We start from the raw sequence: 17,666 nt of genomic DNA on the forward strand, positions 1-17,666 counted from the left end.
GGGAAACTGAGGCATGAGGCCCCCCATGGCTGTGCCCTTGCCCTCTCCATCCCTCCCCTTGGGGTTTCCCCCTGGCTCTGCGCCCCCCCCCCCCCCCCCGAAGCCAGCAGTGCCGCTGCCGCTCCCCAGCGCGGTGCTCTGGGGTCTGGTGTTTCCCTAAACCCTTCCCTGAGCTGCGCCCAACCCTGTGCCTAATCGCAAAGTCCTGGGTAGCTGGGAGGGGGGCATAGCACCGCCAGCTCCTGGGAGCATCCCAAGCCGGGAGCATCCTGAGCCTGGAGCATCCCACTCCAGGAGCACCATGTGCTGGGAGCATCCCACTCCAGGACCATTCCATTCGAGGAATATCTTATGCCAGGAGCATCCCACACTGGGAGTATCCCAGGCCTGGAGCGTCCTGCACCAGGGGCATCCCATGCCTGGAGCATCCCACACTGGGCGCATCCCATGCCTGGAGTATCCTGCACTGGAAGCATCCCACACTGGGAAAATCCCTTGCCTGGTGTATCCTACATCAGGAGCATCCCACACTGGGAGCATCCCACTCCAGGAGCACCATGCCCTGGGAGCATCCCACTCCAGGACCATTCCATTTGAGGAATATCTCACACCAGGAGCATCCCACACTGGGAGCATCCCATGCCTGGAGCATCCTGTACCGGGAGCATCCCACACCAGGAATATCCCACGCCTGGAGCATCCCACGCAGGGAGCACCAGCCCCCCCAGCCGGTCACACTCCCTCCAGGCTGTGCCATCCCCCCCCCCCCAAGCCATCCTGCCCCCCCATGCTGTCCCCAGGCCCTGCCCCCGCCCTTGGCCACACTATCCCCCCCCCCCGCCCCGGTCATACTGCCCCCCCCAGCCCTACCTGTCCCCCTGGGCCATTCTGTGCCCTCCCCCCCAAGCCATATTGTCCCTCCCAGGCCCCCAGGCCATACCGGCCCCCCCCAGGCCCTGCCGCCCCCCCCCAAAGCCCAAACTGCCCCCCCCCCGGGCGGAGTTCCGGCCTGGAGCCGCGGGGCGGGGCCGCGCAGGCCACACCTCCTTCCCCAGCTCCGCCCCGCCCACCCTCCGCTATTAGCCAATCATTGAGCCGCCTCCCTTCCTTCCCGTGGCGTTGGCCAATGACGGCCTGGCGCCGTCGCGTGCGACCGCTCGGCGGCAAGCCCCGCCACGCACCCCTTCCGCTCCCCGGCGCCGACCAATGGCGACCGCCTCCGCCGGGATGAGCCACGCCTCCCCAAGCGCTGGGCCAATGCGGGCAGAGCGCTGCCGCCCGCCGCCCCCAATGGCAGCCGGGAGAGGGTGTCTCCGCCCCCTGCGCCGCGCCCCACGTGACGGGCGGCGGGCGGGGGTCGCCGTTGCCATGGTGCGCGCGTTCGTGCTGCACACGCTGGGCGGCCCCGCGCCCCCCGCCGCCGCCCCGGGTCCCGCCGCCGCGCCGCCCCCCCGCTGCCGCGTGCTCTACGCGCGGGCCTACGAGGCGCCCGGCGAGGGGGCACCGGCCCGGCAGCGCCTCCGCCGCAAGGAGCAGCTCCTGGCCGTGGCCAGGTACCGCGGGCCGCCGCGAGCCCCCCCCGGGGCCGGGGCTGGGCGGGACCCCGGGGCCTCATCCGCCCCCCCAGGGACCTCTGGAGCCTCATCCATTAACGGGGACCGCCGGGGCCTGATCCATTCCCCCCCCCGGGGTCTTACCCCCCCCCGCCAATCCCAGATGCCCTGTTCTCCCCCCCCCCCGGGGCCCGGGGTGGGTAGGACCCCCAGGGCCTCATTCTCCCCCACCTTGGACCACCAGGGCCTCATCCATCCCCCCCCGGAGTCTTACCCCCCCCCCATCCCAGGTGCCTTATTTCCCCCCGCCAGGGCCCAGCTGGGTGGGACCCCCAGGGCCTCATTTCCCCCCCACCTTGGACCACCAGGGCTTCGTCCATCCCCCCCTCTCCAAGGACCCCTGCGGCCTCATCCATCTCTGCCCCCCCCCCCCGGGGACCACTGGGGCCTCATCCATTTCCCCCCCGCCGGGGTTTTACCCCCCCCATCCCAGGTGCCTTATTCCCCCCCCCCAGGGCCCAGGCTGGGTGGGACCCCCCAGGGCTTCATCCCCCCCCTTGAACCACTGGAGCCTCATCCATCCCCCCCCCCCTTGGACTATCAGGGCCTCATCCATCCCCCCGCCTTGGACCACCGGGGCCTCACCCCAATCCCAGGTGCCTTATTTCCCCAGGCCCGGGCTGGGCGGGACCCCTAGGGCCTTATTCCCCCCCCCCCCGGGCCTCATCCCCCCCCAGGGCTCGGGGGGCTTGGGGGGTGCGTGGCCGTGGCTGCGCGGTACCGGCGCCCCGCTCTCCCAGGCAGGTGACCTCCCAGTGCCGGCTGCTGCAGGCGGCCGCGGGCCGGGCGGCCTCCCTGGCACCGCCACAGCTGCCCGACGAGCCGGTGTCGCTGCAGGCGGCTCCGGGGGGGCTGTTCCGGCTGCGGCCCGGCGACCCCTTCTCCGGGCCGGCCACGGTGGTGTGGCTGGCCGTGCTGGCGCTGGGCTTCGCCCTGGTCTGCGAGCCCCACGAGAACCTGCTGCTGGCCGAGAGCACCCTGCGGCGCCTGGCGCGGCGGCTGCTGGGCGCCCTGCGCCTGCTGGGCCCCGGCGCCGAGGCGCTGCTGCGGGCCGGCCACGCCGAGGCCCTGCTCGACCGCCTGCTGCCCCACGGGCAGCTCCTCTTCCTCGGCGAGGCCGCGGCGCAGGCGCTGGAGCGCGAGGCGCCCGCCAAGGCGCTGCGGTAGGGAACCGCCGGCTGCCCTGCCCCGAGCTTCTCCCGACCCGCTGGAAAGGGAAACGGAGGGACCCAACCCGCCTGCCCGGGTTCGAGGTACGGCCAGCGCCTCGGAGCAGCCTCGGAGAGGAAGGAAGAGCGGGGACGGGAGCCGGAGGGGCCGGTTTCGCCCCCGTCTGGCCCCCGGGCGCCTGCTCGGGAGGAAGGAGAGCGGTGCCGCACAGCGGGAGCAGCGAAAGGGCTGCACGCGTAAAGCATCGCTGTCTCTCCTTGAACAATAAAAAATGAGGATGGAAATGGGACTATCGGAAAAGAACGGCTTCAGATTTCTGCGTGCGCTCGCCCTTTCCTCCGTCTCCCTTCTCCGCTCACGGACCATCGGCTGGTCCTCCAGGCCGTAAAGGCTTTTACAGGACCTGCCGCTTCCCCAGCGGCTCCTGCAAGCGTTTCACCCATCGGCCTGCAGAAAGGAGACGCCGGGAGCCTCCGTGGCTGCCCCAAGCGCTGCTTCCCCATGGGCAGCTCCTCCGGCCCCGTGCCCCGCTCCCAGGCGGCTCGCTCCGGCGCGGAGGCTGCCCGGCCGCCGGCATCCGCTACGCCGCGGGGGGGAACCCCAGCTGGGTGACACCTGCGGTGCCCGGGGGCACGCGGAGCTGCGGCTGGCCGCATCCTGACCGCAGGGCCCGGCGGGGCGGCAGCTCCCACGCCGCCGAGCAGCACCGGGGTCAGCCAGGACGGCTCCTCGGACCCGTGCTTTCGCGGCCGTCGAGGCGGCTTCCCCTTTCGCGTTCCTGCTTTCGGGGCCTGGCCGCGGCGGGTTCCTCTTTCGGGATGGTTTCATGCGGACGCCCCGGCCGGGCACCGGGGCAGCGGTCGGCACTGTGGGCCGGGGCAGTGGTCATCGCAGCTGCAGCAGGCGGGTTGCCCGGTCCCGGCGAGGCCGCAGCAGGCAACGGCCGTATCCGCCCGCGGATATCCCCACGGATATCCCCACGGCCGCAGCCCGGGAGAAGGCAGCTTCGGGGGGTGCGATAGCAAAGCGGGTGTGCGGGCAGGCGCCCGGTCAGCGCTCGCAATCGCTTTGGAGCAGTTTCCTCTCCCGGCGCTGCCACGCTATGTTCGCCCGCCGCGTGCAGAGGCTGCTCGGCGGAGGCGGCTCCCGGGGCTCGGCTCCGCGGCCGGACATGGCGGAGGCGGAGTACGAGAACATGGAGCTGAAACAACACGTTTCCCCGGGTGAGGGGGAGCCCGGGGGCACCGGGGGCGGCTCTGCCCCGGGCTCGGCGCAGCCCCGCTCAGGCCCCGGCGCTTCTCTCCGCAGCGGCGGCTCCCGGCTCGGCGGCGGCCCCGGGGCGCCGGGCGCTGGGCGCCGCGCTGGCCCTGGGCACCGTCCTGGCTCTGGGCGCCTCGCTGGCGGCCGTCGGCGCCCTCTGTAAGTGCGGCCGGGCCGGGGCGGGCCGGGGCGGCGGGGCCGGGGCCGGGGGCGGCGGCGGGAGCCCCGGGCCGAGCCGCGGGGCCGCTCCGAGCCGCCGCCTCTGCCGCCCCCAGACGCGCGGGCCGAGCGGGAGCTGCGGGCGGCGAGAGCCGCCGCCGCCGCCGGGGCCTCCGCGCTGCCCAGCTGCGCCCCCGACGCCGCGCACGGTGAGCGGGGGCCGGGGCGGGAGCGGGACTGGAGCCGGGAATGGGGCCGGGGCCGGGGCCGGGAGCGGGGCCGGGACTGGGATCGGGATCAGAGCCGGGAGAGCGGCTGGGAACGGGAGCGGGGCTGGGAGCGGGGCCGGGAGTGGGAGCGGGGCCGGGAGCGGGAGTGCGAATGGGAGCGAGACTGAGATCGGGAGCGGGAGCGGGAGCGGGGCTGGGATCGGGAGTGGGAACAGGATTGGGGACGGGATCGGAGCCGGGAATGGGGCTGGGAGCGGGATTGGGACCGGGAGTGGGATCAGGATCGGAGCCGGGAGCGGGATCGGAGCCGGGAATGGGGCTGGGAGCGGGATTGGGACCGGGAGTGGGATCAGGATCGGAGCCGGGAGCGGGGCTGGGATCGAAAGCGGGGCCGGGCGCGGGATTGGGAGCGGGGCTGGCAGCGGGACTGGGGCCGGGAGCAGGGCGGGAGCTGGAGCGGGGCCGGGATCAAGAGCGAGGGGACCGGAGCCGGGAGCGGGATCGAGATCGGGAGCAGAGCTGGGACCGGAATTGGGACTGGGGCCGGGGCCGGGAGCGGGATCGAGATCGAGATCGGGAGCAGAGCCGGGACCGGGATCGGAGCCGGAATCGGGAGCGGGGCCGGGAGCGGGAGCAGAGCCGGGACCGGGATCGGAGCCGGAATCGGGAGCGGGGCCGGGGCCGGGGCCGCTGGAGGGCGCGTCCCGAGCGGCGGCTGCGGCCTGAGCCCGGCCGCTCTGCGCCCAGGGCCGGGGAGCGGCGGCGCCGCGCCGGGCGGAGCGGGGAGCTGCGGGCAGCGGCTGGGTGAGCGCGGGCGGCCGCGCAGAGCCGCCGCCGGGCCGGGGCGCCCGGGAAGCGGCGGAGCCCGGTGGTGCCGGCGCCCGGCGGCGGCCCGCGGTGTCCCGAGCCCGGCGCCCAGGGGCCGGGCCGGGCCGGGCCGGGGGGGGCGGCGGGGGGAGAGGGGACCGGAGCGGGCGGGGGACCGGAGAGGGGCGGTGGGGGGGGTGTCACGATGCGGGGCACCCCGCACCCGCGGGGCAGCCGGGCCCCGGGGCCCCGGTGCAGGATCGGCCCCCGCCTCCGATGGGCCTGTCTCCCCAGGGCGATGGCTGCAGCAGCTCTCCCTCGGCTGGAGGTACCACGACGGGAAGATCTACTATTTTTCCACTGACCGCAAGTCCTGGCAGGACGCCGAGGACTTCTGCGTGTCGAAGCGATCCCACCTGGCCTCCATCACCAGCGCCGAGGAGCAGGTGGGCGCCTGGGCGCTCGCAGCCCCCCCTGCCCCGTCCCTGCCTCCCCCGGCGCTCCCGGTGCTCCCGCTGCCGTCGTGTCTTCCAGGAATACCTGGCCGGGCAGGTGGGGAGCAGGGGGCACTGGATCGGCCTCACGGACGCGGGCACCGAGGGCACCTGGCGCTGGGTGGGCGGCACCGAGTACAGCCAGAACATGAGGTGAGCGGGGCCGGGGGGGGGGCGGCACGGGGAGCCCCCAGCCCGGCACCCCAACGGGGTGGTCACGGCGCTGCGGGACGGGGACGGGGCGCCGGGGCAGAGCCGCCTCCGAGCCGCTGCCCCGCAGCTTCTGGGCGCCAGGGCAGCCGGACAACTGGCAGGAGGCGAGCGGGGGCCGCGAGGACTGCGCCCACCTGCAGCCGGAGGACTCCAACCTCTGGAATGACGGGAGCTGTGCCCAGAGCCTGCACTGGATCTGCGAGGCGGCACTGGAGGAGGCCGGGCCGTGACGGGCGGTCGGGGCCTGGTGCCCACCGAGCCTGGACGCGGCGGGACAAGCGGGGCCGGGGAAGGAGCCAAATACAGAGGCTGCGCCCGGGCCGGTGCCGCGTGTGCTTTGTGGGCGCCCGCTGGGCCCGTCCCGTCACATGAGACTCTGGCACAGCTTGCCGGGCCGCCCGCGCTGCTCATGCCGGGCTTATCGGAGATGCTGGAGGGTGATGAAGCAGGGCCCGAGGGGGAGGAAGAGGAGGCAGGGCCGCATCCAGCCCAGCGAGCTCCATGGGCCGATGGGGGGAGATGAGGCACGGAGGGAGCAGATCTTTACGGGAATGTGCAAACGGAGCAGCCGATCCGGTGCTCCGCATCCCCCACCTGCCCGTGAGACACTCCCAGAAGACACGACGGAGAGCGGGAGCGCGGCGGGCACGGGGATTTGCAGGTGGAGCTGAGCAAGGCTGAGGCCGGGAAAGCTCAAGACAGGGTTAGACATTCACAGCACCACCAGCTTCCTCCAAGACACGAGCAACCACCTGCTCCTCGGCGCTGGTGATGGAGGCCAGGTGGGATCGCGTCGACACGCAGAAGTCCTCGGCGTCCTGCCAGGACTTGCGGTCGCTGGAAAAATAGTAGATCTCCCTGTCGTGGCACCTCCAGCCGAGGGAGAGCCACTGCAGCCATTGCCCTGGGGAGACAGGCCCGTCGGAGGCGGGGGCTGATCCTGCACCATGGTGCCCCGGGGCCCGGCTGCCCCGCGGGTGCAGGGTCCCCTGCACCGTGCCCCCCCCCGGTGTCCCTCTCCCGCCCCCCCCGCCCGCTCCGGTCCCTCCTGGCCCGGCCCCACTGCCCTGGTCCTGTCTCCTCTCTCCTGAACCAGCCCCCGCCCAGCCCCCCCGGCCCCCCCAGCCACACACCGTCCCCCAGCTGCTGCCAGCAGCTCCCCACTCCGCCTGGCACAGCAGCCACAGTCCCAATCCCGCTCCCAGCCCATGGGTCTCTCCTCCTCCCATCGGCCCATGGAGCCCCCCCCGCCGCTGCCTCCCAGGAGGGCCCCGGCGTCCGAGCAGCCCGGGCGGGCAGTGGGGCATCCCCGGCACGGCAGCCGCAGCCCCGCAGCCCCACAGCAGAGCACCCGGGAGGCACCGCGGGGCATGGGGATGGTCACCCCCACCACCTCCTTGCGATGCTCCCGCCGCGCTGCCACTGTCCCCAGCGGCACCTCGGTGGTGGCACCTGGGCGTGGGAGCGCGGCTCGCTCGCCCACTGCGCGCCGGCACCGCGCTGCCCTTATCAGGCCCTGCAGCTTCCTGTCTCCTCTTCCTCCCCCTCGGGCCCTGCTTCATCGCCCTCCAGCATCTCCGATAAGCCCGGCATGAGCAGCACGGGCGGCCCGGCAAGCGGAGGGCTGCGCCGGAGCCGCACGTGATGGGATGGGCCCAGCGGGCGCCCACAAAGCACACGCGGCACCGGCCCGGGCGCAGCCTCTGTATTTGGCTCCTTCCCCGGCCCCGCTCGTCCCCCCACGGCCGGGCTCAGCGGGCGCTGGGCCCCGACCGCCCCGTCACGGCCCGGCCTCATCCAGGCGCCTCTTGCAGATCCAGGGGAAGGAGACGTTGCAGTTGTGGTCGTTCCAGAGGCCAGCTCCCACCGGGTGTATCTGGGCGCACTCCTCCCTGCCCCTGAGGCCGTAGTCCGTGTTGTCCGGCTGCCCTGGCGCCCAGAAGCTGTGGGGAGGCAGCTCAGAGGTGGCTCTGCCCCATTCCCGTCCCGCAGCGCTGTGACCACCCCATCGGGGCGCCGGGCTGGGGGCTCCCTGTGCCGCCCCGCGCCCCCCCCGGCCCCACTCACCTCACATTCTGCCTGTACTCGGTGCCGTCCACCCAGCGCCAGTCGCCTTCTTTCTCTATGTCGGTGAGGCCGATCCAGTAAAATCTCTTCCCTGCCTCCCTGGCCAGGTATTCCTAGAAAAGCCGTGGGATCATGGGAGCGCTGCAGGCAGCGGATCGCCGGAGCAGCCGGCACTGCTGGGCCAGGGAGGTGCCGGCGGGACCGGGGTGGTGGGGCCCTGCCCCAGGCGCCCACCTGCTCCTCGGCGCTGGTGATGGAGGCCAGGTGGGATCGCTTCGACACGCAGAAGTCCTCGGCGTCCTGCCAGGGCTTGCGGTCGCTGGAAAAATAGTAGATCTTCCCGTCGTGGTACCTCCAGCCGAGGGAGAGCCGCTGCAGCCATTGCCCTGGGGAGACAGGCCCGTCGGAGGCGGGGGCCGATCCTGCACCGGGGCCCCGGGGCCCGGCTGCCCCGCGGGTGCGGGGTGCCCCGCATCGTGACACCCCCCCCACCGCCCCTCTCCCGCCCCCCGCCCGCTCCGGTCCCCTCTCCCCCCGCCGCCCCCCCCGGCCCGGCCCGGCCCCTGGGCGCCGGGCTCGGGACACCGCGGGCCGCCGCCGGGCGCCGGCACCACCGGGCTCCGCCGCTTCCCGGGCGCCCCGGCCCGGCGGCGGCTCTGCGCGGCCGCCCGCGCTCACCCAGCCGCTGCCCGCAGCTCCCCGCTCCGCCCGGCGCGGCGCCGCCGCTCCCCGGCCCTGGGCGCAGAGCGGCCGGGCTCAGGCCGCAGCCGCCGCTCGGGACGCGCCCTCCAGCGGCCCCGGCCCCGGCCCCGCTCCCGATTCCGGCTCCGATCCCGCTCCCGGCTCTGCTCCCGATCTCGATCTCGATCCCGCTCCCGGCCCCGCTCCCGGTCCCGATTCCGGTCCCAGCTCTGCTCCCGATCTCGATCCCGCTCCCGGCTCCGGTCCCCTCGCTCTTGATCCCGGCCCCGCTCCCGCTCCCGCTCCCGTTCCCGCTGCCAGCCCCGCTCCCAATCCTGCTCCCGGCCCCGCTTCCGATCCCAGCCCCGCTCCCGGCTCCGATCCTGATCCCACTCCCGGTCCCAATCCCGCTCCCAGCCCCATTCCCGGCTCCGATCCCGTCCGCAATCCTGTTCCCACTCCCGATCCCAGCCCCGCTCCTGCTCCCGCTCCCGATCGCAGTCTCGCTCCCATTCGCACTCCCGCTCCCGGCCCCGCTCCCAGCCCCGCTCCCGTTCCCAGCCGCTCTCCCGGCTCTGATCCCGATCCCAGTCCCGGCCCCGCTCCCGGCCCCGGCCCCATTCCCGGCTCCAGTCCCGCTCCCGCCCCGGCCCCCGCTCACCGTGCGCGGCGTCGGGGGCGCAGCTGGGCAGCGCGGAGGCCCCGGCGGCGGCGGCGGCTCTCGCCGCCCGCAGCTCCCGCTCGGCCCGCGCGTCTGGGGGCGGCAGAGGCGGCGGCTCGGAGCGGCCCCGCGGCTCGGCCCGGGGCTCCCGCCGCCGCCGCCCCCGGCCCCGGCCCCGCCGCCCCCGGCCCCGGCCCCGCCGCCCCGGCCCGGCCGCACTTACAGAGGGCGCCGACGGCCGCCAGCGAGGCGCCCAGAGCCAGGACGGTGCCCAGGGCCAGCGCGGCGCCCAGCGCCCGGCGCCCCGGGGCCGCCGCCGAGCCGGGAGCCGCCGCTGCGGAGAGAAGCGCCGGGGCCTGAGCGGGGCCGCGCCGAGCCCGGGGCAGAGCCGCCCCCGGTGCCCCCCGGCTCGCGGCCGCCCCGTCCCCGCCGTGGGCAGGACTCACCCTGGGAGAAGCTGCGCGGGTATTTAATGTCGAGGGTCTCGTAAAGGTCGGGCCCCTGCGCTGCCATGCCGGAGCCCCGGGCGCTGCTTCCTCCAGGCGCCGCCGCGAGCGGGGGGCAGAGCTCCTGGGAGCACCCAGAAAGGGAACTTGGCCGCCGGGGCTTTCGGCGGCTCGGGGATGCCAGCTCATTCCCCCCGTGACGGCGTCCCGCGCGGTGTCTCACCCGAATTCCCCCGGCCCCGGAGCAGCTCTTTCAGGCGCAGAGCCCCGTGCTGGCTCCGGGCTGCATCCGCTCCTGCTGCCCCACCAGCCCCAGCCTGGCCGCCCCCCGGCGTCCCCCCGCCCCAGCCCCTCGTCCCCCGGGCAAGGAAGCCACCGCGGTTCCTCGGGATCACGTCCCCCACGTGCCGCACCGGACTGAGCCGCACGAGATGTGCGGGGCCGAAGCCCGGGCGCCGGGAGCCGCAGGGAGAGCGTGGCGGGGGCCCCGCGCCGGGGCCGTGGGACGCAGCCGAAGGGTGCAGGAAACGATTGCAGCAGAACCCAGCACTCGGCCTGGGCAGGACCGTGTTTTGCAAACAGGAGCCCTCCTGCTTGCACCTGCTCCCGCGTCCTCGCCAGCGCCACGGCCCCTGCTCGTCCGGCTGCGGTGCGGCACAGAGGGCAGGGGCTGGCTGCCAGCGCCCTTGGCGTGGGGGGGGGGCAGGATCCCGGTCCCCCGTGTGAGCAGGATCCCTGTCCCCACTATGAGCAGGATCCCCGTCCATGGTGTGAGCATGATCCCTGTTCCTGCTATGAGCAGGATCCCTGTCCATGGTGTGAGCAGGATCCCTGTCCCCAGTGTGAGCAGGATCCCTGTCTCCAGTGTGAGCATGATCCCTGTTCCCGCTATGAGCAGCATCCCCGTCCATGGTGTGAACAGGATGCTGGTTCCCCAGTGAGCAGGATCCCGGTCCCCACTGTGAGCAGGATCCCAGTACCTGGTGTCAGCAGGATCCCTGTCCATGGTGTGAGCAAGATCCCGGGCCTCCATGCAAGCAGGATCCTGGTCCCAGGTGTGAGCAGGATCCCTGTTCCCTCTACGAGCAGGATCCCAGTCCCCGGTGTGAGCAGGATCCCTGTCCCCAGTGTGAGCAGGATCCCGGTCCCCCATGTGAGCAGGATCCCTGGTGTGAGCAGGATCCCTGCCCCCGCTATGAGCAGGATCCCTGTCCCTGATGTGAGCACGGTCCCTGTCTCCAGTGTGAGCAGGATCCCAGTCCCCACTATAAGCAGGATCCTGGTCCCTGCCATGGGTAGGATCCCAGTCCCTGGTGTGAGCACGATCCCAGTCCCTGGTGTGAGCACAATCCCAGTCCCTGGTGTGAGCAGGATCCTGGTCCCCGGTGTAAGTGGGATCCCAGCCCTCAGCGTGGGCAGGATCCCGGGCCCCACGGTGAGCTGCTTGCCCGCCGCCCGGCCCACGCCAGACCGCAGCCCGTTCCCGTACATCCACCGCCGCGCGCTTCCGCCGAGTGCTCTGCAGGCGCCTCCGGCCGCCCCGGCCCCGGGCTCCTGTCACCGGCCTGGGCACAGGGCGGAGGGGAGGGCAGGAAACCGCAGGCAGCATTGCTGGGGCCCGGCCGCGGGCTGGCGCGGGAGCCGTCCGTCCCCTGGGCCAGTTTCGTTGCGTCCTTGCTGGGGGGGGGGGGGGGGGGCAGCAACTCTGAGCATGGATTTGGGGGCTTCCTCTAGTGGGAAAAAAATCAGAGGCTCCCCGTGAGTTCATTTTATAGCAAAAGCTCTTTTCGCTCAAAATTTTTACCCCAGCACCAGAAACTGGAAAGAAAACCTTCTGAGGAAGACTGAGTTCAGTTTCATTTCTGGTCCAAACAATCTCTCTGCTCCCGCCCTGTTCTGTTTCCATCCTCAAACCTAAAAATGTGCAGAGGAACCTCACAAAAAGCCAAAAGGAGAAATGACCCTGTATTTCTTTTTAACAGCCGTGGAGACAATTCATTCAGCCCTAATCTGTCCCGCAAATTGCTCATATTCCTCTTCTTTATTATCTACGAAAAGAGAAGGCAGACCTGAAATAGTGCTGGCAATGTAATATTATGAACAACAGCAAGCGCTATCATTATTATTATTATTATTATTGCAATATTTAATGGCAATATTCTCAGCCAGGCTGAACAGTCACTAGGAGCAAGGAAAGACGAATCCCCAGGACAGGCTCCTCTCGGGGCGCAGTGACGCGTGGCACAGTCCCCGCCGGGTGCCACGGTCACACAAAGTCGTGTCCTGAGCGCGTCTGGCTGGGAGCACGTGTGTCCAGCTGGGAACATGTGTGTCTGGCTGGGAACACGTGTCCGGCGGGGAACACGCGTGTCCATCTGGCTTTCCAGAGGGAAGGGCTGAGGCCGGGACATGCAGAGCCAGCGTGGCCGGACGCCTGGGTTCCCGTCCAGCTGCCCACGGGACCCCTCAGCATCACCCGGCACTCGGGTCCTCCCCGCCCCGGTGTATCACACCCTCCCTCTGGAAACACCCGCACGAGCTATTGCAGGATTTCTGTTGTTGTGGGGTTTTTCTTTTTTTTTGTCCTTTCCCTTTCAGCCCAAACCGTGGTCGTGCCTGACGCTGGCTCTGGAAATAGCCCCAGACACGCAGAGGTTGCGCTTGCCGGCGGAGGAGCGAGCTGCCGCCGAGCCCGGAGGCGCTGCCCCAGCGCGGGTTTGGCCCCTTTCCCGCCGGGATCCCGGGGGGGAGCAGCCCCCGGTGCGGCGGGGCGTGCCGAGTGTTCCCACCGGCGCAGCGCTTGGACGGTGCCCCGGCCTGCAGCCGCCAGCTCCAAGCTCTGCAGGCTCCTGATGGCAATGCGGAGCCTGGCGCCTTGCAGAGCCCGTTCAACGTCCCTTTTTGAGCGGCGTTTCCCCTGGGATTGATCCGGCAGCCAGAGCTCCTCCAGCCTGAGGGGTCCTGCTGCCGGGCGGGGGGCAGGGCGCGTGTGCACGCGTGTGCAGGCCCGTGCGCGTTTGCACAGGGGTGTGTGTGCACGCCTGCACGTGCACCGTGCGCGTTTGCACGGGGGTGTGTGTGCACACCTGCACGTGCACCGCGGTGCTGCCCGGCAGCCCCAGCTGCGCCGGGACAGGGTCGGCGCTCCAAAGCAGCAGGACGGGTCCCCGTCCGGATCCTGCTCCGGGATGCAACCCTGCACGCGCGGTGCTGAGCCAAGGGCAGCGGGTGCCTGGCGGGTCTCCGCACCCCGGGGCACCCAGGCGTGAGCCTGGCCTCGAGCGGGAGCAAAGTCTTTTAAATGCACCCAGGGCGGAAGGCCAGCGGGGCCCCAGGACTCAGCTCAGCTCGGTGCCACTGCGGAGGTGCCCACGGCTGCCATGGTGCCAGCGAGCCCTCTGCGCTCCGCGAGCCACCGCCAGCAGCTGCAACCAAGCCCTTAATAGAAGAGTGGTCAGGATTAGCCCCCGCACCGGCGCCTGTTCCGGCTGGAAAAGCCCTGAGCGCCCCGAGCCCCTGCCACTGCCCGCTGCCCAGGCCCTGCTCCCCCCCCCGCCCCCAGGAGCAGCCCTTTGCTGAACAGGCCCTGGGCTGGAGCCCGTCCGGGATCGCAGCCTCAGCAGCACCTTCTCCCTGTGCTCCTGGTCCTGCTGCTCGGTGCTGCGGGGTTCGCCCGGCCGTGCCCCCGCCGGTGCCCTTCCCTGCAAATCCCCCCGCCCCTGCCCGGCGCAGCCCCCCCCGGTCCCCGCAGCGCTCCCGGCCACATCCTGCAGACCCCAGTGCAGCCGATGCTTGCCTCCTGCAGCCACCCCCAGCGGGGCATTTGCCCCGTCCCGTCGCCCCGAGCACACACATCTTTGCATACACACAGCCCCCAGTTCCAGGGTCCTGGGGTCCTGGCGTGGGTGTCCCTGGGCATGGGGGTCCTGCAGCCATGGGGACGTGGAGGGGGCAGGGAATTGGGTTGCAGGGCCCCCCAGGCATGGGGCCCGGTGCGCGGGTGTCCCGGGGTCGGGATCCTGGAGCCGTGGTGGCCCTGGGGCGCGGGGGTCCTGGCGTGCAGCGGTCCCAGAGCGTGGCTGCCTGGGGATGTGGGGCCGAGGCGTGCAGGGCTGCCGGCGTGTGGGACCCTCAGCGTGGGGGTCTCAGAAGGCCGGGATGGTGGGACAGGGGGATCCTGGGGTGCAGGGGTCCCGGGGTACGGGGGTCCCGGGACACGGGTTTCCCTGGGGGCCCGGCTGGCCCGGCAGTGCGGGAGTCCCGGCGTGTGGATGCTCCAGGTGACGGGGATCCCAGGATGTGGGGGTGCAATGATGTGGGGGTCCGGGAGCACGGGTTTCTCCAGGCACAGGGGCCCAGGAGTGCGGGGACCGGAGGTGCAGCTTTCCCTGAGGTGTGCAGGGGTGCCAGGAAGCAGGTTTTCCTGGGGGTCTGGCGGTGTGGGGGTCCCGGGGCGGGGGTTTCTGTGGTGGCACTGGGGTCTGGCGGTGTGGGGGTCCCGGGAAGCAGGATTTCCCGGGTGCTTAGGGATCTGGCAGTGCGGGGGGTCCCGGGTGTGGGGTTCCCCGGGGGTCCGGCACCGCGGGCCCCGGGAAGCAGCGGCGGGCAGCAGCAGCAGCAGCGGCGGTGGGGCCGCCCCGTCGGGGCCGGCGGCCATACAGGCGGCGGGGACGGGGAACGGCTCGCTCAGCCCCGGGGTTCTGCCGGCCGCCTCCGCCGAGGGGCTCCGCGGGACGGGACGGGGCGGCGGGCGGCGAGGAGAGCGACCCGGTGCCCTGGGAGCACCAGGGCGGCCCCTGAGCGCCGACGGGGCGCACGGGGAGACCGCCCGGGCCGCGGGCACCGGGGATCGCTCGGGATGCCGGCACCGGGATGCAGGGACCGGGAAGCGCTCGGGATGCCGGCGCCGGGATGGAGCGACCGGGGGCACCGGGGAGCGCAGGGGACGGAGGCACCGGAGAACTTGGGGGGGGGGGGGGGGGCACCGGGGCCGCCCCGCCTCCCCGCCCTCCCCCGCCGCTGTCCAGGGTGCTGCGGGACGGGGCGGCGGCGACCGGCGGCGGAGCGACCGGGGGGGTGGCGGGGCCGGTCCGGTCCGGGCTGCCGTGCGCCCCGCTCCGCGGGACGGGGCCCCCAGAGCCGCAGCACCGGGAGCGCCCATCGGTCCGTCCGTGTGCCGTCAGTCCGTCCATGTGCCCGTCGGTGTGTCCGTGTGCCGCCGGCCTGTGCATCCGTATGCCCACCGGACTGTCCATGCGCCTGTTGGCCCATCCACGTATCTGTCAGCTTGTCCCTGTGCCCATCAGTCCAGTCCGTCTGCGTGTCCGTCAGTCTGCCTGTGTGGCTGTCCGGCCGCGTGCCCGTCGGAGCAGCCGTGTGCCCGATGGGACTTGTCCTCTCTGGCCGGGCTCGGTCCTGGGCACGGCGTGGCGAAGCCAGGCGATGCTCAGCAGCACCGGGGACACTTGGTGGCTGGTCACGAACGAACCCTGGAGAAGCCGAGTGTCCTGGACGGAGCAGGACCCTCCGGCAGTGGCAGCACCCTGACATACCTCCCTCGTGCAGATCGGTGACAGCTCTGTGTGTCTGTGACCATCAAAAGGTTCCCAGTAGAGCCAGACCCGGCGCACGCTTTCCACGGGCACTCCCAGCCCTGGCTCGTCCGCAGTCCCCAGCAGAGCCAGGCCCTACAGCCCCAGGGAGGCAGGAGCCGCACCGATGGGGAAACTGAGGCACGGGCTGAGTGTCCGGGGAGCTTACAACAGTGCCAGGCACTGAGGGCGGCTCTGGCTGGTCTCCTCCATCACGGTGCTGTACCACGCACTTCTCTGGTCCCCCCATCACAGCCCGTCGCAGCGCTGGGGCCGGAGAGCTTTGCAAATCTTCTAAGCTGTTTTGGCCATTGGTGCTCGGTCACGAATGCAAAGACACTTCTCCAGTTTTGCAGGGTTTGCCGGTGTGTTTAAGTGCGCTTCAATGCACAGGTAGCAACGATGCTCTGTAAACTGGCACCAGCCTCTCCTCTTCGCATCTCAGAGCAAATCACAGGGGCGAGCGAGCCCGGCCTGCCATGCCAGCGGCAGGCAATTAGGGCCGGGAGGATCCCTCGTCTTTGGGACCAGGAATTTGCAGCCCGAGCTGTGACAGCCACAAGTGCCCACTGGCTGCGAAGTGCCGCCTGCGAAGCCCAGCAGCACTCCCCAGGGCTAGCATGGGACCTTTCTGCCCACATCCCTTTATTTTTTGAACATATATTTTTTCTTGCTCCCAGCAATGCACCGGAGTGAGTCCTGTGGGTTTCTACCACAAAGAAGTGAAAACAGCTGCCTACAACGGCGCAGGGCAGAAGGCACCAGGCTGGCGCTGAGCTCGTGTCTGCGGTCCCAGAGCCGTGCCGAGCGGGAACGGGCCCTTGCCGCTTGTGCAGCCCGACCGGGAGGAGCCAGGCCAGCAGAGTGGGGCTGTCCCATGTCCCCCTGCACCTGGCAGGGGTGGCAGGGTGGCCACAGGCCACCATGGGTCTGTGTCCCCAGCTGTGGCTCTCCGCTCCCGGCTCCCTGCAGGGCTGGGGATGGAGATGCGCAGCCCCCAGCCCGCTGCAGCCCGTGGCAGGGAGGACATGAGGGCTCGTGCTGCAGCGTCCCGTGTCCCAGCCAGGGCCTTTGCCACCGAGGCAGGGCTCGGCTTCGTACCGTGCCTCGGAGCCCCCTGCGCAAAGAGCCCGGCTCGGCTGCGATCTGCCTGCAGAGCGGGGGAACAGCATCTCCCCCTCCTTCCCCACACCACTGGTGCGTTAATGAGGACCCCACTAACCCAAGTTTAATTGCCTGTCATCCCAGTTTAATCACACCGCTGGAGACGCCTGATTGCAGCACTCCTGGGGCCAGCGATGCTGCCTGGAAGAGCCGGGTACCTCGCCATCTTCCAGCTCAGCCTCAGCCTTGGTGCATGAAGCAGAGCAGCCCCATTGCGCGCACGGGCTCCCCGCAGCCGGGACAGTGACAGCACACAGGCCAGGGCTGACCCAGGACATCCCCGCGCCATGGCGGCAGCAACTCACGCGCTGTCACCAGCCAGGACCCCGGGGCGCTTTCAGCTCCCACCTTGATTTCTTACGCTTTGTTCAAGCTGTCAAAGCCCCCACGGCAGCTCCCCGTGCACCAGCCCCTGCCTGGGAGACACCCATGTGCCAGAGCAGTCCAAGGTCTCTGTAGGGAGATGCCAGGGCAGGGACAGCCAGGGACGGGCCAGATGCCGGGGGCTCAGAGGGGGCACACGCAGACGGGGACCTGCCTGGGGGCAGAGCATCTCCGAAACCCGCCTGCAGGTACCCTGGCCCCCGGCCGGCAGCAGGGCGGCCAGCCCTGAGCCCTCTCGTCCCGGGATTCATCTCCCTGGGACACAGTGATTCGTCTGCTGACAGCCCCCCACAAACACGGGCGGGGGGGGCAGGGGAGGGCTCAGCCCCCCAAACATGCTGGCAGCCCCTGCACGGCGGCTGCAGGGAGCGAGCGTGACTGCGGCCCTGCCTGTCTGTGCCGGGGGGTCTCCCGTCCCCAGGTGCCGTCGGCTGGATGCTGCAGCTGTGACGGCTCCAGGAGCATCCGCTGCCCCCCAGAATGGCGTGCGGTCCTGGCGGGCATTGCCACCCCCCCGAATCCCACGTGCTCCTGGGGGCACTGATGCCAGGCAGGGGACCAAAGCCCTGAGCAAGGTCTGCCCCGGACAAGGCCTGGGTGAGGCAGGGGACAGCACAGGGGACGCCGGCCTTCCTCAGCCCATCCTGGTGGATCCCAGCAGACTCCAGCCCATCCCAACACATCCCAGCCCATCCCGGCTGACCCTAAAGGATCCCTATTGACCCC

The 17,666-nt window shown here is 71.5% G+C and overlaps 2 protein-coding genes and 1 long non-coding RNA gene across 5 annotated transcripts; 2 read left to right on the forward strand and 1 right to left on the reverse strand.

Annotated features, from left to right (window-relative positions):
• The first annotated feature begins 1,279 nt into the window (after window positions 1–1,279).
• Window positions 1,280–3,072, forward strand: AP5S1 (adaptor related protein complex 5 subunit sigma 1). The gene is made up of 2 exons (XM_064511713.1): window positions 1,280–1,553; window positions 2,354–3,072. The coding sequence occupies exons 1-2, from the start codon at window positions 1,291–1,293 to the stop codon at window positions 2,778–2,780; spliced, it is 690 nt and encodes a 229-aa protein (XP_064367783.1). The 5' UTR covers window positions 1,280–1,290; the 3' UTR covers window positions 2,781–3,072.
• Window positions 3,073–3,208: 136 nt separating this feature from the next.
• LOC112995192 (C-type lectin domain family 4 member F-like) lies at window positions 3,209–6,259 on the forward strand. 2 transcript variants are annotated; one of them, XM_064511711.1, is made up of 7 exons: window positions 3,209–4,006; window positions 4,092–4,202; window positions 4,319–4,411; window positions 5,180–5,236; window positions 5,534–5,685; window positions 5,774–5,886; window positions 6,014–6,259. In XM_064511711.1, the coding sequence occupies exons 1-7, from the start codon at window positions 3,610–3,612 to the stop codon at window positions 6,174–6,176; spliced, it is 1,086 nt and encodes a 361-aa protein (XP_064367781.1). In that variant the 5' UTR covers window positions 3,209–3,609; the 3' UTR covers window positions 6,177–6,259. The 2 variants fall into 2 exon arrangements, with proteins under 2 accessions (XP_064367781.1, XP_064367782.1); XM_064511712.1 differs by lacking the exon at window positions 5,180–5,236.
• Window positions 6,260–7,645: 1,386 nt separating this feature from the next.
• On the reverse strand, window positions 7,646–9,444 carry LOC135328411 (uncharacterized). Of its 2 annotated transcripts, XR_010389246.1 has the most exons (4): window positions 9,356–9,444; window positions 8,248–8,399; window positions 8,014–8,126; window positions 7,646–7,889 (listed from the first exon to the last, which is right to left on the reverse strand). It is a non-coding gene; the product is annotated as an uncharacterized LOC135328411 (long non-coding RNA). The 2 variants fall into 2 exon arrangements; XR_010389245.1 differs by lacking the exon at window positions 9,356–9,444 and having other exon boundaries at window positions 8,248–8,451.
• Window positions 9,445–17,666: the final 8,222 nt, after the last annotated feature.

The sequence above is a fragment of the Dromaius novaehollandiae genome, chromosome 4 (genome assembly GCF_036370855.1).
Source record: "Dromaius novaehollandiae isolate bDroNov1 chromosome 4, bDroNov1.hap1, whole genome shotgun sequence".
In the NCBI taxonomy this organism is placed as follows: Eukaryota; Metazoa; Chordata; class Aves; order Casuariiformes; family Dromaiidae; genus Dromaius; species Dromaius novaehollandiae.